The sequence below is a fragment of the Strix aluco genome, chromosome 2 (assembly GCF_031877795.1).
Source record: "Strix aluco isolate bStrAlu1 chromosome 2, bStrAlu1.hap1, whole genome shotgun sequence".
In the NCBI taxonomy this organism is placed as follows: domain Eukaryota; kingdom Metazoa; phylum Chordata; class Aves; order Strigiformes; family Strigidae; genus Strix; species Strix aluco.
The window spans coordinates 56,502,367-56,526,598 of record NC_133932.1 but is presented as its reverse complement, the minus strand read 5'-3'; the positions used below and the strand labels follow the sequence as shown (position 1 = coordinate 56,526,598).

Genomic DNA, 24,232 nt, shown 5'->3' with positions numbered 1-24,232 from the left:
CTGACATGGTTTGAAAGTACCTAGTCCGACAGGTTTCCTGCGTAATTTGCTGTAGCGTAAGGTAGGGTGGGTTTTGCTTGTCATCCAATATAAGCATGGAAAATTCTTTTCCAGAAGGAACATATGAGATAAGCAGATTTTTACTTCTTACACAAAATGCCAGTCGACAAAAGGCTGAAAAATCCACACTAAACTGCTTTTTAGGACTGTTAGTGTTTATATAAGCAAAGCCCAGAGTCTGTTTTCTTTTCCTGGTCTAGGTGTTTAATTATGCACTCTATACAAATATATGAAGACATGTATTTGTGGAGAAAAAATGGTGACTCTTCTGTGGTCGTTTTCTTCTGCATTGCTTTAAAAATATGTTTTAGGGTTTTTTTTTTAATATTTTACTACTTTTTAAAATTAATACAGATGTTAGAATGCAAGAAACTAAATTAATTTTTGAGTTTATAGTAGTCAGAAAAATCAAATATACCTTTTTTTCTTTTTTAAAAATTCTGATAAATAATTCTGTGCCTTTGCCAGAGAACAGAGGATGACTCAGCTGCAGCTTCATCAGGCAGAGAGTCAGGTGACTTTTCACTCCTAGTCTGCAGGAAGTTTTCTTACTCTTGAAAATCCCATTCTTTGTTCAAATAAATTTTTCCCACTATTGGAAAAATCTGAAAATTTGGCAGGCCTAGGGTCTCTGTGTGCTCACCCATACACTCGTGGAGGAGATTTTGGATCTCCTGTGCTGAAGGAAGTTGTACATCCTAGTGAAAGGTGAATTCTGGTTTCCAGTGATCAGGTATGCAGTAGTGTCAGGATCAGAAGATAAGGGGGGAAGAAAGGAAGTATATAATGAATTATTGAAATGAATTAAAAAAGGACAATGGTTCTTCAAAACTGAAGAAAAAAAAAAAATCAATTTTATTTTTCTCCAACAGAACCTCTGTTTTTTTTTCCAAGACAGCTTCAAAAGTGATAGAAGTACAAACCTGTCACTGTATGAGGTGGTATGGAGCAGCGCTGCCACACGGGGGTTTTAGAAGTGCAAGGGGTTCCCCCCCGCCCCCAGATCATATTTGAATGCCCTATGGAAATACGTATGGGGCAGTTCTCCTGGTCTCTTGATTTGAGTCGGGCATCTTTTCTGCAACAAAAGACCAGGTGCCCACCTTAAATGTATACTAGGGCAACTCAGAAATTAAGGACTTAAGTTCTTTAACAGTTACTTAGTATAAGAGGGTGACCCTGGAAACATCCCCATCAGGAGGGCGCTCTGCCCGGCAGCATTGGAGTGCCATGCCCTGGCTCCAGCACGTGGCTGCATGGGTGCTCAGCCCCTGCGTGCATCGGGTCTGCCTTGTAAAGGTAGTACCTCTTCAGAGGTGGTGGCTGGTGGCTTGTAATTGAGGACTGGAGGAGGAGAAGGAGATGGAGGGGAGTGTTTGCCCTGGAGTTGGGTCCTTCCCATCTGCCTGGAGTGAACAGGATCTCCGGAGGATTGCCATAACGTCCCTGGTCTGGGAGCTGCTTCATTGTGAAGCCGTTGTTTGTTGGGCTGGAGGGGAAGGTAGCCCAGTGCTTGTGCAAGGGGAAGGGGCAGGCTCCCACCCTTCTGCCTCACCTATGGTTCAGAGGGCCATCTCGTGTGTGTTGGTGGTCAGTGTTGTTGCGTGAGCCTGTCTCAGGTCTGACCTGCTCTTAGCTCAGCGTGGTGCCCATAGGTACCAGTTCTTTTCCAGTTTGCTGTTGCCATCAGGCTGCAGCTTGCAGGGTGCCCAAGGGGGTGTGTGTGTTGATTTTTCCATTTAGTGAAATGGGATCAGGTTGTAGAATAGGCGCCTAATTCACTTGTGTGCGTGTGCACGTATGTACACACCAGATATTGAGTTGTCTTGGATTTCTTCATCTCTAGTCCAGCAGAACCAAAAAAATCACACATGATCATTAATGCCAAAAGAGAACTCTGGCACGGTTATGGTAGGCTGCTATTGCTAAAACACTTTTAACATGTTGCTCTCAAGCATCACCCCAAAGAAAAGGTTTCCCCATCTTGCAGGTGGGGGAGCTTCCTCTTGGCAGTATGAAGTAACTCGTCTGTAACTGCGCAGCCCATTGGCGTCAAATGCAGCAGCAGTAAAAACCAGCGCCCTGCGAACAGGAAAACATTACCCTCCATCTGTGTGAAAATGAGTCACTGCCTCCACGCATATCATGAGAAGTGACGTGGTAGAACAGATTAATGGCTTTTCTACTGCAGGTTTATCGGCTTTATTTCAAGCTGAAGGCTTAAAAAGGTTTTCAGCAAGAGGTGTGTTTAATGCTATTGAACACCCCATTTAAGGGGAAAGCTTTTTAGGAGTAACTATATACCAGGGCATTTCCCTTCTGATAGTGCAACTCTGTTCTCTCTGAATGTATTTTCCTTTTTTGCAGTCCAAGAACTGTTTTTCCCCCCCCTCAAGCCTATCATTTTCTGAGTGAGGAGACAAAGAACAGCACTGGAAACCCAAGCCTGGTGCTGCAAAGCTTTGGTGTGAGGAGGAAAACTGTACAGCACCTCCGGCCCTTCAGCCCTGGCTTGGAGCTCTGTGGCAGTAAAACCAGCTGCTCCAGAAGGGAAATTCCCTCTCTTTTTTTGTGACAAAGGGGACTAGAGGAAAATCAAGCATACACTGGTAGCCTGATTTACAGTCTGTCCTGTTTTCTGAAGTTTAGTTTCTTACCCCAGATGCTGAAGCCTTTCTGAATTTTATCTGATCAAATTGCTGACTATGAGCCAGGAATGTGTGCTTGCAGCTCAGAAAGCCAACTGTATCCTGGGCTGCATCAAGAGAATTGTGGCCAGCAGATTGATGGAGGTGATTCTCCCCCTCTACTCCACTCCTGTGAGACACCACTTGAAGTTACTGCATCCAGCTCTCTGGAGCCCCCAACATAAGAAGGACACGGACCTGCTCAAGCGGGTCCAGAGGAGGCCACGGAGATGATCAGGGGGTTGGAGTGCCTCCCCTGTGAGGACAGGCTGAGAGAGTTGGGGTTGTTCAGCCTGGAGAAGAGAAGGCTCCAGGGAGACCTTACAGCAACCTTCCGGCACTTGAAGGGAGCCTACAGGAAAGATGGGGAGGGATTCTATCAGGGAATGTAGTGACAGGACAAGGGGTAACAGTTTTATACTGAAAGAGGGTAGATTTAGATTAGTTATAAAGAAGAAATTCTTTACTTGAGGTGATGAGACACTGGAACCAGTTGCCCAGAGAGGTTGTGGCTGCCCACTCCCTGGAAGTGTTCAAGGCCAGGTTGGACAGGGCTTTGAGCAACTTGGTCTAGTGGAAGGTGTCCCTGGTCCATGGCAGGGGGGGTGGAACTAGATGATCTTTAAGGTCCCTTCCAACCCAAACCATTCTATGATTCTATAAAATTTTGGTTTTTTCAAGAAGCAAGTGTGTGGGGTTGATGCAGGCCCATGGGGCTCATCTTCCGAAGCTGATGGGCTGTTATCAGAGGGGCATCCTTTAATAGAGATGTTTCAGCTCAGTTTGAAAAATGCAGATGGATGTTCCAGAGCAAGCAATGTTTTCCTCCTGCATTTTCCACAGCCCCGACATCTATGCTAGCAACTGAATTTATTGGAGGGACCTTTAAAACTCACTGGAAACAGAGACATGAGTTTAGCATTTTTTTATACGGAGCAGATTTTGAGTTATGTGAGTGCAAAAATTCCACTTGGAGCTCGTGGGGAAAGAGCTGAGATTTTTTTTTTTTTTTCCCCCCTTTCTGACATAACTCAGCAGCTGAACTAATTTTGCTCAGACTTTCCAAGAAAACTCAAACAGAGACCAGACACATGATATTTCATACTTAAAGGAATTGGTTTCTAAAGGGAGAGTCGTCCCAGGAAGGAGTGGTGAGCAGGATGCAGGTGTGAAGTTCACCCCTTGGAGGACAAGAAGCATAGTAACCCAGGAGGAGAAAAGGAGAAGAGAGAGTCTGGCTGTTGCTGAAGGGTTGGAAAGCCCTGATGGTCTGTTACCAGCTGTCAGGGTGTGCTGGTGCACCCCATGTCCCCCCATGCCTCCCTTTGCCTGTACTCCCAGACAGCTGTGTTATCTCCTCTGCGCTCACCCCATGACCACGTGTGGTGGTTGAGGAGGGGCAGTTGGAGGCTGTGGTTTGGTCTGGAGGAGCCTTTTGTGCCTCAATTTTCCATCATTTATCCCAAATGTTCCCTCCTGCCTTCCCCTTCTCTCCCAGGCCCTCTCCCCTGTGATCTGGTGCCCTGTGTTTTTTGAGCTCTGCTGTGGCTTCATAATTTTTTCCATAGAGGTTACTCAGGGTAAAGCTGCACATCAAAGATGTGACTGTATTTAGCTTGCCCACATTATCATAGCAGGAAACTCCTTAATATGTGGTGGTGGGGCCCATACAGTAAAATGCAATATTTTACAGTAATGTTTCCGATACTGCAGCCTGCCCGCACTTGCGTGGTGGGAAACTGAGGGTTTGCAGTGCTGTTTACTCAAATACAGAGGCTGTGCAATTAGTCCTTGAATTGTAGGAGAGATATTTGCCAATTTTAATATCCAGTCTTCCCTCTGTATTTTCCCAATTTAACTATTCTCTGCTTTTTATGTGCCATATTATGTTTCCAAAAAAGGCCTGTAACTGGGTTCAGCATTTTCTTATTTTTCCAGGAGTCTGAACCTTGCTGTGATCCAAGCCCATTTTAACATATTTTTTTTTTAAATGCCATCATTAACACAGAAGGTCAATAAATCAGTTGGCTTGTTCAGTCTGAGGCTTCTAAGGTGAATAGTCTTAAATTGCCCATGGATATTTTTCAACCTGCAGAAAACTGCCCATTTAACTCGCTGGTGATTCAGCCTGCTTGCTTTTGCTGAAGACAGTTTCCTTGTAAAATCGACATCCAACAGCATCTTACTTCTTGTTTAGAAGACTCTTTCATAACTCTTTACCTGCCTCCTATATCCTGTAGGGTGTGGTGTCACATCACCATTTCTAGATCATCTCCTACGTGGTAGGTGGTGGAAGGGGAATTACATCCACCCCCCTTGGCCTTCCTGGCTCTAGCCTAAACAGACCTCGTTCTCTGACCCCTCCCCAAAAGACATACATCCCTAATCGTCTCCCTGTACTTTTCATTCATGTCTTTCAAGATCACCCCATTAATAATCTTGCTTGCTGACTTCCTGAGCTATCAGGCCCATTTTCTCTGGCCAGGTGGTACTGAAGATGTGTGGGGTGACCGTGCTCAGCTCTGGGAACTTTCTCCCTCAACCTTATTCTCTTATGGTGCTTTCTGAACGCTGACTTCTGCTCACTCTGTGGGCAGCACTGACCTGTGAATTGCCTGAATTCAAGGCCTGGGTAGAGAGTGTTCTTCATCCATCTCTGCGACTAGGTCTAAATCCCTTGGGACTGGGGGTGGATGGATGCTGGTAGAGCACCCAGTTCTCAAGACAAGGTGCCTTTGCTTGACAGGTCATGTTGAGCAGTTAATGGCCATGAGGCTGGGGCACCATGCTTGGCTCTTCTGAGAATATGGTACTGTATGCTCCACACAAGTATTAAGGGCATAGAAAGTGACAAATCATCTGTCAGCACGAAGGGGTCTTGTGATGATTTCCAGTTAGTAAACCAGCAAGATTGCATTCTTCATTATTAGGTACCGTGGAAAAGAAATCCCAGGGATTTTCAGTCCCCATGCTCCTCAGTTTGTGCAGTACCTGCCGTCATGAGAACAGCTAATCTGACCAACCAGATCAGTGGCATGCTCAACTCTGGTGGAATCATAATTGAAATAACCATGAATCACTTCAAAATCATTGTGTCTGGAGTAGCATCTGGCCTGTTTTGCCATTATGTTGGTACCAGGGCATAGAAAAGCCCTGAGACACACTATATTCCACTTTTGTGTGTTGGCTAACTCGTGCCACATTTGGAAGAGATGGAACAGATGATGCTTTGGATGCCCTGGAAAAGTCACTCCGAACAGATGGGAATTGAGGAACATGCAACTGGCCTTTAGGCTTCTGCATTCTTCCCCTAGCCTTGTGCCAGGTTCACCTCTTCCTTATGCTACAGCGGAAGAGTCACTGAAGATGTATGCTTTTCTGCCTGCGTACTGTTCTGCTTCACATAGCAACCACCCCACTACTGTCTTCAAGGAAAAAAGCATACAGATGAAAGCGTGTAGGTGAGTGTTCATTTGAAGTGTTGAAGTAATTCAGTAACTGTGATCTGTTGAAAGTAACTTGAAACTTGTTGGAATTGCATTAAAAAACGTACTGCCTGCCTCAGTGCAATGTGTCCAATTAAAACAGAAAACAGGATGAGGAGAATGTAGCATGGAACTAGCGTGTCTAGTAGCAATAGGCCAGGGCCAAGACTTTTCCTTTGATGACTGTTCAGCTAGTTGTTTCCCATCAGTATACTTTTCAGCTTCTTTGAACCATGGGATGTTTTGGTCTGGGCTTGCCATGTCAAATACCTTTCAGATCTGATCAGTCAGTCAGCATAATACCTAGAATGTCAGTTCACCAATCGAGCTCTTCTAGCTGTGGCTTTTAGATTTGCACATGCTATAGTGCAAACAGTGCCGTAAAGCTGAGAGGTTGTCAGCATTTCCATTGTAAATGTACTTTATTGCTTGTCTATAAAACTTAGTTCCAAACTGTGGTGTATCATACAGCTGGCGTCAGTCACAGTTTACTCACTGTGAGACCTGCAGAAAAACGTGACCTTAAACATGATAATACCTTTTAGTTCTTTAAAAAGTAACAAAAAGTGAGTAAATGCAACAGAAGAGACCTGCAGTCCATGCAGTACCTCCTGTGCTTGTTGGCATGTCCCAGCCTGTCGGGCAGCAAACTGTGTTCGCACTCGGGCTTCTGTACGTTGTGTGCATTAATCTCTTTGCTTTCTTTACATAGGAGGCTTCAGTGAATACTTGAAAGTTATCTGGCTTCCTACAGTCACCAAGTCTCATGGGCTAATATTTGGACTTGCTCTTTTGACCCTTACTCCGTCTGCTCTCATGCAGCACCTCCAATGTTTGTAAGGCAATGTCTCTTTCTTGCTTCAAAATGTTGTACACGAAGCATGGCTAGCTGGGAGATCAGGGACTGAAAATCAGGTTGGGCTGGCACAAGGTTTCTGGAAGATATTTAGGGTGATGTGGCAGCCAGGAAAGCTTCCATCCAGAGGCGCAATTGCCAGTCTAGCACTGTGACCTTTCTGGATTTGTGAATTGATCTCTGCCAGGACCTTGCTTCATCTACAGGACCACAGTAGTCTGGCATGGGTCTAAATCCAGGGAAATCTGCTAACCAGAACCCTCTGAGTTTGGGAGATAATGTAGTTCAGTCAGATTTCTTTGTTTCCTTATTCAGTTTTTAGCAAGAAGGTGTTTACTATTATTAAAGCAGAGTGTTGACAAAAATGTTCACTTGTAGATATACTAAGCTAGTCAGTAAAAATGAGAGCTCACTGTTAAGAGCTGAAGAAGGCTCTCTACTGCAGGGCATAAAACGGCAGATGTAATTCAATGCTGATAAAGGCAAAGCAATGGGGGAAATGTCCTTAAGAGACCACAGGATGATGGGCTCCAAACTGGCTGCTGCCTCTCATGAAGCATAGCCTGGAGTCATAGCAGACTGCTCAGGGAAAATGTTGGATGTCTGCCCTAGGAAAAACTGGTGGCATTCCAGGAATTATTAGGAAAAGAATAGGAGACTAAATGTTTGCCCTTGCACAAATTATGTTGCATCAGCATCCGCAAAAGTAGTGGAAAGGACAGCAAGGCTGTTTAAGACACAGAACAGCAAAGGGACAGAATACATATGTCAAAACAGTTATTCAGCAAGATTCAACACCTTTCAGTGTATACACTTTTCAGTGTATAAACTCTGTCAGAGTATCCAAATCTCTTAGATGTCTAGGTGTTAAGAGTGACCACGAGTTGCATTTGTTACTAATTCTGCATGTAACGGTATTGCGATGTTTTCCTTTGGAATTGGTAGTGGACTCATTTGATGAGATGTGGATGTCTACCTCTGATTAGCACTTCTGGAAAACAATCTGTCTCATTCTAATGTAAATATCTAGAATACAGCCGATAAACTGCATCTGAATAGAGTTTACTTCCTCTCAGCAGCTATGAAAGGAGTCTAGATTTAGTGTCCAGAGTCTAGAGCAGATTTCTCGTGCTAGATGAGACAACTCACACCACAAATGTTTGTACTTTTGTCAACATCAGAGTGGATTGCTGTAGTACACCTGGCCACAATTCATGTTTGGATGAGATTAATTTGCCCTTAAGTTATGTGTATTGAATTAAAATATCTAGATCTGAGTTATTTGTGTAAGGCTTCAGTTCTGCTGGCAGAACTGCCCTCTAAGAGGGCAAGTTAGCTCATCGTGAAATAAATTTTGGAGATAATTATTTCAGATGCCAAAGTAAGGTGAGATAAATAAATGCAAAATAAAGACAAAGTGATACTTAAGGTGCTTGGTGCTAGGACATAAGATGGGAACTCTGTAGTACTCAGTTCAAAAGTGCTGTAGCTAAGTTTTATTCACTAAAATTGGGTTTTGTATAATCTGATATCACATCTCTGCTTTCAAAAGAGTAGTTAAGGCTGATAATCATCCAGGTAGCTGTAATTTCCAGGTATTGGTTTGCTACCTAGAGTTCAACGTTTGTTTGTTTTCTTAGTCTTCCATGACCCTGCAGTCTCTAGCACATTTTTCTCTCCCTGGATATATTGTGTAGCACGTATTTTTTTGGGTAGATTCAGGCTGAGATTGTAATTATCCTACATACTTGTGGTCTGGCCTGGTATTATCCCTCACAATACTGTCATGTGCTGGGCACTGACAACATACTTAAAAACCTATTTTTTATGTGATATAACTAGCATGTTGGGTAGTTTTCTTGTAGTATATTAAGAAAAACATGCCAATGCTTTCAGCTCAAGAGTTCCCAGAAGTTTGTTTATGTAGCGGGGGGGGCTGCCTTGTGCAGGCAAGCAGTCTGAACTGCATGTTCCTTACAGGTCCTTCTTCACTGTGTGGGAAGAATAGGGTGAAGTAAATGATCTGCAAAATATCACAGCATTACACAATAATAGCATGGTCTAATCCTTTAACCTCATTTCAGCTTCCCATTCCAGTGCTTCACAAGCCACTGAACTCAAGGTGCACTCGCAGCTTCAGCTCCCTGGTGTCAGTCACAGGATCTCACCTTCAGATTCTAATTTCCCTTAGCACCTGTAGGAGTGTGCTCTCATCTGTCTGGCGAAGTATTGCTCTTCTCAATTGTCACTCCTCTTACCCGCTGCTTCTTAAATTGCCTCAATCCTGCGGCAGCTTGTTTGTGCTCAGCAGCGCCATGTGGGACACCTACTCTGCGTTTGGTTTCCTTCCCTAGGCTGCAACTGCCTTGCTTGATTCTCTTTCAGACAAACATGCCACGGTGCTTGGAGATTGCTTGATTTCCGCACTTAAAAGGGCTTCTATAGCATTGTAATGGTGACCTGCTGGTTGCCTGTAAGATAATGCTTTTCTCAGCTGCTTGTGCTGAGCACATTGTCTGTTGTCCAAAAAGTCCTACCCCGTGGAGTGCAAAAAGCAGACACTGACAAAGCTGAGTATTCACACTTGTTCCATCCCTAAAGTCCCCACCAGGGAAAAAAATTAAATGGAGAGGTTTGAAGTAAAACAGTTGAAAATAGAGAGAGGGGGGAAAAAAGGCAGTAAATAAAGGGAGCCAGGGGAAAAAAAGGCAGTAAATAAAGAGGGCTGAGCAGAGCAGCAGGGTGTATGGACAGTTGATTAAAAGCTTATCTGCCATATTTTTGTCTGTTCCAGTTACAGAACTAGGAAACTTCCTCACAGATTCAAAGATCCAAATTCTTTACTCATGAAAGCCCCATTTCTGTACTTGATGGAAGAAAGTGGCTAGCAGTCGTTAGTACCATGCTAGGCTTATCAGTGATCTGCAAAAGTTGTCATGTGTCTGTCAAGGAGCTACAGGCTCTGCACGGGCAGTTCTATAAAACCCCTAAAGTCTGTATCTGTCCCCACTTTTTCTTATGTGTTTTCACGTGTTTTTTTTCTTGTAACCCCCTGTTAGCTGTTTTTTTCTAAGCTTGCCATTTCAGATTACAAACCCTAGGTACTCTCTGGAAGACCCTGTTTCCCAGGACATCTATTTTAGTATGGATGGGAATAATCACTCTTTAGAGCAATGCTTTGTTAGGTGATGTAGAAGCGCACAGCTGCCTCCTCCAGCCACCCTGTCCCAGGACTCTCCTGCCCAGCTTCTGGAGCCCAGCCCGCAGACCTGAGGTCTCTGTCCACGCCGGGGGACATGGCTGCCACTTTCCTGTGTGCAGGTTCAACCAATAGCAAAGCTGAGCATGTACCCCAGAGGTACACACACAATTAATAGCTCTTCACTTAGTGTGAGTGGTGAGATTTGTTTCTTGTCATGGTCTCCATGTTTGCTTTGTCACGTCTGTGTGTCTGTGTATTTTGTTTCAGGTTTCCCCTCTTTTTCCCATAGTTTCCCAAATGACAAGGTCCCCCATCAGACAACCTCACTGGAATAGACATTCTCGCACTCTCACATGCCCTCATCAGTGAGTGTGACTGACCAGGTTTGGTTCCCATCACACCTCCCTCATAATTTGCATCAGGTTTGTGTCCCTCTATGTTCTTGTTCACGGCTTTCTCCTTTTCTTACTATCTATCCCTTGTTGCACTGAAAAAGGACCAGATACCTTTAAAGGAGCAGGCACGCTCTTGCCACCACCCTTACACCATCTTTCTCTGTCTCTAGAGGCAGTCTAGATGGTTCTTACAGTCCAGACACCAAACTTTCGGATGTCTGAAGTTAAGTTGGATGAAACTACTTCATTTAATAGATTCTCATGCTACTAAATGCTCCTCTCATTGGGAATGATATCAGCCATTTCTGGAGCTTGTCATATTAGCGACTACTTTGGGACCTGACCTTTAAAGGAGGTAACAGTCATTTTTGCACCTAGCCAGATGTTGCTGAGCTCCCTGTGGGAAAGAGAGGTATGGTGGTTATGAGTAAACTTCTTCATGCTTTGCTTATGTGCATTGCATGAACAAGGTGTAAGTTCCAGGGCTTCAGAGCAATGGGCATGGATGTTTCTCTGCTTTCATATCTGTTGTCTGTAAATCCAGAGAACATGCCCCCAGAAACTTCTGGGCTGAAAATGTCCACTCAGCCTGTGTGCCATACTCTAAAGTGTATATTATTTCACAGCCTACTTTGATCTCCTTTTTAACCTTCAAATGCATCTGGTAACTGCTTGTTATAGATTGGGGATAGGCATCTTTACGTTTCCTCTTGTGCTCTAGCAGGAAATGTAGTGGCTGTTTCTCCCTCTGCTTTCTTAAAAGCAAATTTGGAAAGTTTGTATATGGGACAGAAGGTAACCACTAAGATTCCTCCAAGAATAGTCTTGCTCATTCCCTTGAGAAGCAAACTCGAAGAAGATACCACATTTCCAGACTTGACACAGAGCAGACATACTGTGATCTTGAGCTTTGCCTTCTGAGCAGTGGAAGGAAAACAGATCAAAGCAGGGAGCTTTGAGTATGCAAAACTAGACAACACTGCAGTGTTATGACTAATGGTACTATGTAAGATCTGCAGTTCATGATGGATGGTAAATTGTAGTGTATTCTCATTTGTTTTCTGAGCTGGTGACTTTGCCTACTTGATGACCTCACTGCAGGCAGGGAACTTCTTCCAACATGTGATCAGGATGTATCATTGCAGAAGAAGTCCAGAAACATCCTGGGTTCTCGGGCTGTTTTCAGGAAAGCTGGTATTTATGCACTTGGACACTGTGCTTTTGGTATGTGCTTTTTAAAGTTTGCTAGGCTGTTGAAGTAGTCTTCAGCAAAATACTTTTTCTAGTGGCAATGCATAGATTTCAGTAAGTGCCCACCAGGCCTGCTGACTCATGCTCTCTTGACTGTGGTTTGTGGAGGTATTTTGGAAAACTTGATTCTGAAATGCCTGGCAAAGCTGCATGAATTCATTGACATACTTGTTTTTCTTCTACATGCAGACCCTAATATGGTCAATGCAGGAGACATGAATGGTTCTGGCAACCTGATGGATTTTCTGGATGAGCCTTTCCCCGATGTTGGGACTTACGAAGATTTCCACACCATCGACTGGTTGAGGGAGAAATCACGTGACACTGACCGCCATAGAAAGGTAAAGGCATCGGCTTTGATGCATTGTAGTCCCTGGGTTACAGCCATCCTGGTGATGAGAAAAACAAGCAGTTTCCAAAGGTATAGCTTCCTAACTTGTTCTATGACTTGAGGAGGACTTCTGAAAATATGGATGTGGTATGTCTTGAGTTTGTAAATATGAAAGGGCTTCCTGCAACTTAACCAGCAGAGCATCTCTAAAAAATGATTGGGACTGGGAGGAGTAGAGAAATTGTATACACCTTCTAGGAGGTTAAAAATTTTTTGGTTTAAACATTATACACTAAAACTGTGTCAGCCTGAATCAACAACATATCTCTATGTATGTTTAATTTCAGATTACGAGCAAGAGTAAGGAATCCATATGGGAGTTCATCAAGAGTTTGCTGGATGCCTGGTCAGGATGGGTTGTTATGCTTCTCATAGGACTACTGGCAGGTATGTGTGTGTTAGCATTACAGTTATGCCTGAAACCATCTCATCCAAATTCGCTGCAGTGCCATCTGCTTCTCTTTTTACTTCATTGTCTCTCCACTGATGTTTCAAGGTAAAAAGACAGCTATGCATCCATGCAGTTATTATGCTTAATAAAAATACCCACTTGCAAAGTCTCCTGCTGAGTGCTGACCTAGAAAAAAATGTTATTCACTAGTGGGGATTCTTCTACTGCTTTTGGAAATATGCATCTGAGTGCTTTACACTCAATGGGCTACTTTGACCTTCTGAATCTTTAAATCACAGAAGTCTGTTTTGTTGGTAGGAATTTTTTTTCTTGCCTTCACTTTAATTCTGCAAGTAGATACTATGATGTGGGGAAAATGTTAGTTGTGGACATTCAAAGGGGAGCTTTGTAAATTGCTATATCCACTGGGTTATCTTCTTTATATATGCATGAAGGGAAAATACAGTTTCAGACTCAGTTTCAGATCTGCTTCCAGGCCAGACAGACATTACATATTTAACAGCCTGCTCAAACTCAGATGGCAAATTCATTAATTTCCCAAATTGCTCCTGTCTTCTGCCTAGTTTAGCACATCTTCCAACTTGGAAAGCTACACTTCTCTTACCAAATTGAAACAGCTGCCATTTTTTAATGCTTTTTCAGTGATGTCAGGGTGCTCTTGTATCACGCTGCTTGGTAAAAGCATGATGTAAAGTTTCACAATTTCCAAGTGGTGTGGATTTCCTGCTTACCAACTGTCAAGTTAATATGTTTATTACAGTTGCTCAGGAGCCTCAGAATTACTGGGAAAGTTCTTGAGAAAACATTGCTGAAGTGACATTTTTGGCAAATTATGTTATTTTGTAGAGATACACTTATTTCTGCAAAAGCTTTGATGGGAAGGTGAGATGGAAAGAGAGTCTTACAGGCTGCCGGGGCTGCTGAACCCTGCCTGAAGACCAAGGTTGGCCTCATTTGGGATGGAGAATTCTGTTTGCAAATAAAGTTAGAGCAAGACCGTGAGGGCTCTGTTGACCTCCTACAAGCTGATTAGTAATCCCCTCACTCACACAGGGAAAGGTATACACTCACACACTCCCATTTCAGTAAAAATATCCAAGAAGGTTTGTTTCAGTACCAGTTTGCAATGAAACGTCATTCTGAAATCCTCAAGGTTGTTGAAAGCCAGAGTTGCTGACCTCTGATAAGCTCTAATGCTGGTACATATCCAGCTTGGATACGGAGGTCGAGGGTAAGCTGCAGCTGAGATGTGTTAGCTTTTGCAACCTTTTCAATGAGATGGGTGCAGAGCATCATATTTTACCTCAGAGAGTTAAATCAAATTAGTCTGCTTTTAAACTGGGGCAAGGACTTGTGAATCAACTAGAGAACAAAAATTACCTGCATGCTTATGATCTGGGCTGAGCCCTGTAGAATTTTTCTGTCTGCTGTTGAAATGACACATGCTCTGTGCCTGCAGCATTTCTAGGACAGCCACCATCTCAGCCTCAGCAAGGGGTCAACACCCCTTTGATGAGTGGGGAGATTATTGATGAGTGGATAAGGTTTCTTAACGAGCTTTGGGGAGCAAAGATCACAGAATCACAGAATCATCTAGGTTGGAAAAGACCTTGAAGATCATCCAGTCCAACCATTAACCTAACATTGACAGTTCCCAACTACACCATATCTCTCAGCGCTATGTTGACCCGACTCCTAAACACCTCCAGGGATGGGGACTCCACCACCTCCCTGGGATGTGAGGTTGGTGGTGCAGTCAAGAGGTACTTCACATCATTTCCCTCTCTACTTGAAATATTGCCTGCTCACAGAAGCTGGCCTGCCACGAGGGCATCTGCATGATCACACAGGTTTGCATGGACCAGTCTGGCTCCTTCATGGTCCCTCTTTCCCTGCTGAACAGGCAGAAGCTACCACTGCTCCAAGGGGAGCAGCCTGCCTCAGCCACAATGACACTGGGTGAGCTCTTGGGCAGCTGAGCCCAGGCATTGCCAGGGGCAAGGAGAGGGGGTGGCGAGGAGTGGGAGAGGAGCTGTACCACGGGTGTGAGGGTCTTGCAGAGCACCCTGCCCCTGCTGCCCCTGTGCTGGGGACGAGGGGCAGCAAGGTGGGATTACTGGGGAAAGGGATGGCAGGGGCTTCCATGTGTTTCTAAAGGCATTTGGAAGAGTTACCTAAGCCCAGGATTTTAAAGTGAGCTTAACTGATCTAGAAGCCTAAATCCCACCCATCTGGTCAACTGAATCTTTCAGGTTTTGCAATACTGAAAGAGCTGCACCTCCACAGCCAATGCAAGGTGATGTGGTCAAAAGAAGTAATTCCTGCCCTCCGGTGTCCCTGCCACCAGGCCTTGTTGTCTTGTGCATGTGCAGCTGCACAGGGGAGTTGGATCTTGCAACTGGCCTGACAGAAAAAGTGGGTTTTGACCAGATTAGTTTTCAGTTGATCAGTGGGCTTCTCAGGGTTGGTCACCACAGGGCCTCCAGCAATCAGAATATTGTTGACAGAAAAGAGCTGATGGAGGGAGGAAGGAAAGGACCATCCTATTTGGCAGTAGCCCTCACTCATATAATTTTTGGAGTGTCGTTGGACCCACACCCATCATTAGTGCCAGAAAAAGCATAGGTGGAAATGAGACCTCTGGAAGGGGTCTTCTCTGTCTTCCTGCTCACAGCAAAGCCAGCTTCAGAGTTAGAGCTGTATGTTTAGAGTAATGCTGAAGTGTATTAAGAATGTAACAGCAGCCATTTGGGATCAGACTAAAGTTTCACAAGTGAGTGTGCACATGTAAATTAGCCTGAGCAGAGCCCCTCACTGTTGCCACAGTCCAACATGTAACACCCATGAATGGTGTTTGGTGTGAATATCAGATGAAAACTGCTCACAGGATGCTCCAGACAAAGATACTGAGTACTACCTGGGCCTGTCTCGGTCAGAAAGTTTTTACACTTTCTTGAGAAATACAAAACAATGTATGGGGAAATGACCCTAAAAATTTTGGGTGTGAGTGCCAAATTTTTAAGCACTCGTTTTTAAGGAATTCTGAGTTTTTACTTTGCCCATCCTGCCTGCAAACCAGTGGCCATCCCGCAACCTAACCATTATGAGCCAGCTGAAGGTGTATGCTATTTATCAGCAAAAGAGTCTGTGTTTTCTAAAGCTATGTGACAAAAAGTACTATTGTACTATCACTGAAACGCTCCAGTACTGAAGCTGGATATGCAAAAGTCCTCTTTGTAATTCAGTGCCATGCCATTTAGGTGATGCACTTTTCTGGCACAAGTGCTTTGGGAAAAATATGTTTTCAAAGCAAATTTTTAGCATTCTCATTAGGGCATTGTAAATGATGAGTACTGGCCATCATCAACCAAAGAAAAAGGAGAGAGGTAAAAGGCTAATATCTAAAATGAAGTTCAGCATTTCCTGGCTTTGAGTACTTCATGATTTTTCAGTCCAGGCAGGAGGTTACATAGAAGAAGGAACAAGTTCAGTTCCTTTGATGGAGAAGTAGGGAAATAAACTTATGCTATATTGCAGAGGTGCAGTGATGTGTCTAGACAGCTGTGATAAGCACCAGAAATTAGAGGCTTGACTTTCTGAGATGCTGAACACACTGCAACTTCCATTAATTTAACTTAAATTTGTAGAGATTTGGAACTTGGAAAAATACTAGCCCTGGTCACTTGACTTGTGAAGTATTAGCTATTACACTTTTATTCTGCAAGATTTTTTTCTCTGTAAATCATGTAGCATTTTCCTCTTTATATGGACCCCAAAGCATTTGGCAAAAGGGATATATTTTTTTTTTTTCCTAGAAGCACATTTTCCTAAAAGCACTGTGGTGCATGTGAGCTGGTTGTATTAGGGAACTGAATGTTTGTTCCTCACTCTATTTATTAACTTTATTGGGGAAAAACATTAAAAAATCTGCCTTCCTTTGCACCTTCTGCTATGTATCATTAATATTCAGTTGGCTGATTAACTGTGATTTGAGCTTTGAAGACTGGGGTAACTGCAGAGGGTGATAAAGGTCCATCAAGAGGTGCAAGAGGCACAGCATTTGGTGCTAATGGCCAAGGGCTGAGGATTCTCTGTACTATTTCCTAAATGAAACTATAAAGTTTCATTTCGGAAAATTGGAGAAGGATTTAGAGTTTACTGCAAAACTCAGTAAGCTACACATGCTGACGTTAATAGCAACACAGTGATTTATCATCATCTAAGAATATGATTCATTGTTTCCATAGAAACTTGGGAAAATGGAAAAGAGTAAGCAAGAGAAAGCCAAGGTCTTCATAAAAGAAAATAATTGGCACAGACATAATTACTCCCTTCTGCAGCCTTTTTTTTGTGATCTTGTCTAGTCTATCTGTATAGTTCTTCAGATTATTCCTATACAACAAAAATTCTTCACTGCAAAACAAGTCACATCACTTGTCAGTGTGGTGACAGGTATCTTTCTTAAGGGAGTGAGAAGATATACTTATGTGTAAGGCTCTGTGAACACTTGTGGGGTTTTTCTGTTCTGTGGAATTAAAAAAAACAGGTTACATATGCCTGAATTGTTTGAAATGTTGTTTTTTTTCCCCTCTTTCGCAGGAATGAAAAGCAGAAAACTTTAGTTCCACATCAAATACACTGGCTCTTGAACCCCTGCTCAGGGAAAGGGGAGCAGCCCCCATCCCTGCTTCATGTAATTGCATTCTTAGCAGGAGCCACAAAGCTACAAGTTTTGAAAAAAAAAAAAAAAAAAAAAAACACAAACCATTTTGCATTTTCCAAAACATTTTTTCAGTGTTTTAGTCCTACTGAAATGCACCAATGAATTCTGTTCAAATTCATTAACAGTTTCCTGAAACTGTATTAACGATTACCAGTAAAAGTGTTGTTGACTTCTACTTTCCATTGTCTGCGAGAGGGGTTTGGAAAACACTACATGACTTTTTTTCTATCAGTTGGTAGTTTAACGCTTTCCAGAAACAATGCCCCGAGGGATGGGAGGAAGGTCTGCCTTTTGGTGTCCTGGCTGCCCCAACCTCCCCGTCCTGCTGGTGCTGCGTCCGTGAGGGCACATGTGCTCTGAGGGTGCTGGTCCTGGGGCAGGTTGTTATCCCTGAAGAGCAAATGCCCTAGAAAATTGGGATTTTCTTTCCTTGGGGTCTGGCCACATCCATTTTACCCGTATCTGTGGCTGGTGACCACCGGGTGTCGCTGTAGCTCTGTGTAATTACTGGGGAAAAACTGAAATAAGGGTTCTTTTGGTACAGAGAGGACTAGAAGGATAATTTTATTCTGCATGTTTGGATTGCTAATGAATGTGCTCATCGAGAGGCCCATTCCGTTAAGTTCATAAGTCAGAATTTGGCATCCATATTATTTCTGTACTGAAATCTTCCTTCTAAAAGGTTGCTGCGTTGGGACCAGTAAGGCTGTAGGAAAACATATGTACCTTCCTCCTCCCCTACTACTGAAATACACAGTGTGGTTTGAGACCTGCAGCTCAGTGTGTGCATAGAGGCCCTGCATGAAGTCCTCCTCAGCTCAGTCAAATGGTGCACCTGCCTGGGACAGGCGACAGGATCAGGCCCTACCTCAGTTACCCCTTCCCTATTTGTCAATCAGTCAGTATGAAAATGATAATATTTAAAATAAAAGCTTATGAGAGAGCACTGAAGATCAGACAGCAAGCTGGTGTGGCTGTTTCTTTGCAAACTCATTGTTGCCCCTAGTTCTTCAGTATATTTGTGCTTACACTGCAGCTGCTTCCCCAAATCATGGTTTTCTCCTTGCAACTTGATATTTTTTAATGCCATGGTTTCTTTTTCTGCATTTCTTTTCCCAGGCACATTAGCTGGAGTGATAGATTTAGCTGTGGATTGGATGACAGACCTGAAAGAGGGTGTCTGCCTGTCTGCCTTCTGGTACAGCCACGAGCAGTGCTGCTGGACGTCTAATGAAACTACCTTTGATGACAGGGACAAATGTCCCCAGTGGCAGAAATGGTCTGAACTTCTTGTAAGCCAGTCTGAGGTACGGGAGACCTGATTAGGTTGGGGTCAGAGCAGACCAGGGGATGCCCTTTTTTCATGCTTGCTGATGTTCCCTCCAGAGAGTTTCTCTGAAAGAGAAAGTAATGAACTGAGCACGCTGCAAAAGAAGACATTTCCACAAGTGATATCTGCTTAACTTGGAAGAGGTCCTATTGTTTCAGTGTCATGTGTGATGGAAATTGGAAAACTGTGAGATCGCTCTCTCTTTTTATCAGTATTAGAGCAAAAGTGTTTCACAAGATTCATAACATAATCACCAGGGGACCTGGGCTGCTATCCGATTTTTTTCTTTTAAACACAATTTTATGGGACAAAAAAGATGGTCTCTGACAAATACATTTAAGAGGAAATTTTTTAGGATTGCAGATGGTTTTTATGTATTCAAATACCGTGAGTAGTAGTGGGAGCTGCATAAGAACTGCTTGTTATACTCTTGCAATCAGTTTCTCTATCAGATAGCAAAATATTTAGCTAGCACAGAAAGCTGGGGAAATAATGGGCTCCCTGGGAGATGGCCAAGGTGAAAAATTTGCAGGGGGAGAGGACAGGAAGGGAAAAAGCTCCTCTGGACTGACATGAAACATATTTTAAGAAATTTTTTTCTATACCTTTTTTTTTTCCCCAAAAAATTGTAGTAATTTTAAATACAAAGAATGCTGTTTCAAAGCAAAGCAGGTCAAATGTATTGATCCCTTCACAACTCAGATTTTTGGGCAGAATTATTGTCTTGAATCCCCCCCCCCTCCCCAGTTCTGCAGGTAGCTTGAATATGACGAAAATTAAATATGACATGGAGGTGGGATAAATGTGGCTTTGAAGAGAACTGGCTTAAGTATGTAATGTGACTTTTAAAAAAAAAATATCTGGTAATGCAGTTTGTTCAATAATAGCAGAAGAAAATATATACTTCCATGGGATAAATCATCTCCAGCCAGGTAATTAAAAAATGGTTGACAATCTCTCTGCTTTAGGTTTACAGTACAAGTAGTAATAGATGAGAGTTCCTGTGAATATATGTAGCCCAATTTTCCATAGTTCTAATTAACTGTAGTGAAAATAGTGGGGTGTTCTCTCTTCCTGAATATTCCCACCATTTAATCACAGGCAAAATATCTCTGTGCAGTTGCCAGTCTATGGTTCCAAGCTTCCCACTGGCAGAGCTTTGCTAGATTTGCACCGATCTTCATCAACAGATGGTTTGAGTGGTTGTGTCTCTGTAACAGTGAAGAAATATTACCCTGGTATAAAGTTGCAGGGCTGGTGGCAATGTTGGAATTTAAGAGAACAAAAAAATGTTGGAAGGGAAAAAAAGAGGAGGCTGTTACAATTGTTATGGGATTTGGAAATCCTGTGCATGTGTTTGACATGCTGTTACTCTGAAAAGCTGGAATATATAAATGGAACATATCCTTGGGAAAATTTATTGCTTTTGCCTGCTACTCAAAATCAGCAGACATGACTTGTATGCTGTGGCCTATAAGAAAGGTATCAGCTAGGTGGGCACTGTGAAACTTTACTCACTCTGTATTCAAATTGTGCTTCTCACCTCCTAGTGTACTGACACAGTGGAAAAAAAAAGTTAATCTTGGCTTAGTTTTAGGCTCTTTCTCAAAACAAAAGGGCCTCTAAGATATGTGGGTTTCTGGCTGCCACGGCCCAATGAATGCTGTAAATATTAATAATATAGTTGTCTATTATTGTTACATTAAAATCCCAGGAAAAGCCCAACAAAAATGTGAACATGGAAAGTAAAAATTCTGTTTGGTAGCAAAAGGCTTATGATATGGGCAAGTGTTGCATGATTCCTGTAGCTGTAGAGGACTCTAGGAGGGATCAAAATACACTGAATTTGACTGAGTTTCAGGATAATTTTGCCCTTTTTTTTTTTTTTTTGTATGTTGCTTCACTTTGTGCCCAACATTTGCATAACAGCCCTCTAAAACAGCACAGCGCAGAAGGACTAGTTTGGGGCACGTTTTAGATAAAGTATTTGGAACAGTTTTCCTAAAGGTACTCTGGTCAGACATGTCTTCTTTTTTAAAGCATGACTGTGACTCTTTTTCATCACTGCCAACTAAATTTGACATTTTGAGGACTAAGATTTAGATCAGTTCTTCCTTGAGGTTTTGCCAGTTTATGGCTGTGATACACCCTGTACATATGTTCTCACGGAGAATTGTGACATATCCTATGGCATTTCTTGAAAAATATTTTCATTCTAGTCCTCCTACAAAATAAGCCCAAAGCAGATCTTGATGTAAATTATTACGGAAAACATAATAGCACAACAGACACATACCAGGCTATGTTTTCTTCCCTAATCACTGTTTTGTAGGCCAATTAAGTCCTTCATCCCTCTGGTCCCGAACTGCTTTCAAAGAGCAGGTGAAGAGTTTTTTTGATGAGAGAGGGTTTCAAAACCTCAAATTCACTGGAGGAGTGGGTGTGTTAAAGCACATCAGATGACACCCACTTCAGCTAGATCTCTAGCCAGTATCTGGTGACCTGGAGGCTTCCCTTTTCTGCAGATCCAGCTTGGTCCCAACCTCAACTTCACTGGAGCAGAGAACCCCATTTCTGGTGCCTTACACCTATTCAGGTTAGAGGAAAGGACCTCGTGTCTTCCATGGTTTGTAACACTGGATCCAGCAAAGGACTGGATTCCCATCCCAGGGCTTCTGGATCTCCTGTCATGAAGCTGAGACCTGCAAGACAAGGAAGTGCCTCTATACCTGGAACCCACTTCCCAATTTTGCAGCCTTGAATCTGTCAGTCTTGAGGGCCTTGGGGATACACATTGCTGTACCATCCACAGGAGGGAGTCTGCAAGCTGTGAGATCCCCATGGCATCCCGAGGGGTGGGGTTTATTTCGGTATTCTGTGAGGGTTGTTTTCAGTTGTGTTCCATTTGTACCTAAACTGGACTGACACCAGATCCAAAATACTGCTTGGTCTTGCAAACTAAAATACAAAATTTTACTCAGTTCCCCTACTTGCTTCATTACTACTGCTGCCAGGGTGAGTCCTTTGAGCCAGCAGTGGAAGAGGTCTTAGCAGGATCACCTCTGCTGATGAGCTTTTTTGATTTCTGATTCCAGTGTACATGCTTAAGACTTTTACTGATTCAGGGCCTTCATAATGGCATGTAATGAATGAGAAATGAGCCATTTGCTATACTGAGTAACTACTCCTTCGCTTCCCAAAGGTTTTCTTATTATTAATCATTAGAAACTTCTGCAACTGGATCTGCAGAATGCCAGATATCTGGAAAATGTAACACTGAGAGTTGTCCCAAGAGATAAGACTGAACTGGCCATATAGACTCATGTGGGGTCCTGCCACAGTGCTGTAGGTGTATGTGTGATTGCAGTAACGAGCTGACATAGTTTTCATATGACTTCTGAGATGTGAAAGAAGAAGTAAAAAGAAACAAAGTTAATTTGACACCAGTGAATTTAGAAGCAAAACTACAGCTTTTGCTCAGCTTTGTAGGGCCAAATTATTGTAATGGCATTGGTTGGTCGTCTTTGGAGTTACTCCAGGTTCACACTGACAGGAGAATTTTGCCCTGGGGCAATGTATCCAGAGGTTTCTCTAGAGGAAGAGTAAATATTGTCATAGCTGCTTGTAATTGAAAGCACTAGGAGAAGACATTCATGAGACTGTCTTCAGCTGTAGCAACAAAGATCCATGGTTACTACAGATGGATGTCAATCATTGTAAGTGTGGGTGGGATCCATGACTGCAAATACATCCATAAAGATAAGGGCTGTGGTTCCCCTACTGTCTTTTCAATTGGACAGAGACCTGGAAAATGAGGCTAGCAAGCATCCGTACTGTTAAAGGTTGATTCCTTGCAGGCTTGCAAACAGGGAGACTTTTCAGCTCTAGGTTTTTTATGACTGGAAACTGGGCTTGGCCAGCTCTGTTAACTGAAGACACACTACAACTGATTAATGCCTGCTTTCCTACTTGATTTATCATAATGTTGATATCCAGGCTGCTGTCCTGCAGAGCAAAGACAGGGGCCCCGATGTTCTTGAGCAGCTGGGATTGCATCCGGTAGGAAGAGTTCACTTAAAGGTGAAGGATTCATACCAATTCATGCACTGAGGTTCATCTCTTTTTTTATTCTGTAGTGTCATGTTGCTAGAGGAGATCGTTTGAAGGCTTAAGCTCTCTTGTATCAATTCGTTGCCTCTGACTAGATTCTCTTTTGTCTGTGTGGGTGGGGTTTTTGAAATTAACGATAAAAAATAATGCTTGTGAAGAGGGAATGGTATTCTAAGGCAGATTTTAACAACAGTTTTGACTTGACCATGGGAGACAGGTAGAAAGCTTGAAAGTCACTACTGACTGTGCTTTCATTATGGTGCTGCACAGTCAGCTCTTGCTAATGATCATTAGCATTTGCATTCTGTCAGTAAAGCCAAACCAGTCAGTTTAAAGACAGGTTTTATTATTGACTGGAATGCGTTTAAAATATGAGGGTGAAAATGACTGAGATGTGTCTGAGTGAGATCTGCTAAGCTATTGTGTTTTCAAATGAGTCTCAACCCTATCATAGATAGCATCATATAGAAGGAAAGAATTTATTTATGGTTTTACCCTTCCCATGTGTGAACTGAACTAGCTACTGATGTACACAGCAATGTCGTTTGAAAAGATCAGCATCTGCATGGAGAGTTGACCTTTGAATACCAGCCCTCAGAAAAAGATGTATCAGGGTCTCATCCCCGTGGGATGATCACAGCAGATTCCTCATTGGGTGCTTTTAAATCACCAAATACTTTTGCCCTTATGACAGATTTGTTTGATGTTTTGGAACTTTTTGTGGTTGGCTTAATTTTTCAGTGCTTGAAAGATGCTCTGTTTAAGGTGTTTGGGTCCCTTGCAGACAGAGTATATGGACTGGGCTAGGTATATATTAGTATGCTGCTTCTTTCTATGAGTAATAAAATTGTTGATGTAAAATCGTTAGTCCTTCCTGAGGAAAAGCAGCAGCTAGCATGTAAAGGAGAATACCAGGCTCCATGCCATCATGATCCCTAGTAGAAGCGAGAGATTTACCAACCTTTATTTGTCTAACAATGTTTGTTACTGTTATTTTTCTAGGGTGCAAGTGCTTACATTCTAAACTATTTTCTATACATTATGTGGGCTCTATGTTTTGCTTTCCTGGCAGTCTCCCTGGTCAGAGTGTTTGCTCCCTATGCCTGTGGCTCTGGAATCCCAGAGGTGAGTTTCTCTTTGTGGATGAATATCCAAATACCAAACAAACCAAAGAAATTATAATTAGCCACATTTTCCCATTCCAGAACTGTACTATGAGATAGCATAGGAATAACAAGATTGTCTTTCCATCTCATCTGCCTTCATTCCTTTGTCTAACATGCCTTTATGGTGCCCATCTAAATTTTTCATAGCAGCAAACGTTTGCATG

The 24,232-nt window shown here is 42.9% G+C and overlaps 1 protein-coding gene across 4 annotated transcripts in view; it reads left to right on the top strand.

Annotated features, from left to right (window-relative positions):
- CLCN4 (chloride voltage-gated channel 4) overlaps window positions 1-24,232 on the top strand; it is a 46,405-nt gene that overhangs the window by 3,348 nt on the left and 18,825 nt on the right. For 3 of the 4 annotated variants that reach the window (XM_074814843.1, XM_074814846.1, XM_074814842.1), the window contains exons 2-5: window positions 12,126-12,277; window positions 12,615-12,714; window positions 18,582-18,769; window positions 23,905-24,027. In XM_074814843.1, the coding sequence (XP_074670944.1) occupies window positions 12,134-12,277; window positions 12,615-12,714; window positions 18,582-18,769; window positions 23,905-24,027 (555 nt within the window). In that variant the 5' untranslated portion in view covers window positions 12,126-12,133. Of the gene's footprint in view, window positions 1-6,944; window positions 7,069-12,125; window positions 12,278-12,614; window positions 12,715-18,581; window positions 18,770-23,904; window positions 24,028-24,232 lie in introns of all 4 variants that reach the window. The other variant, XM_074814845.1, reaches the window with a different exon arrangement.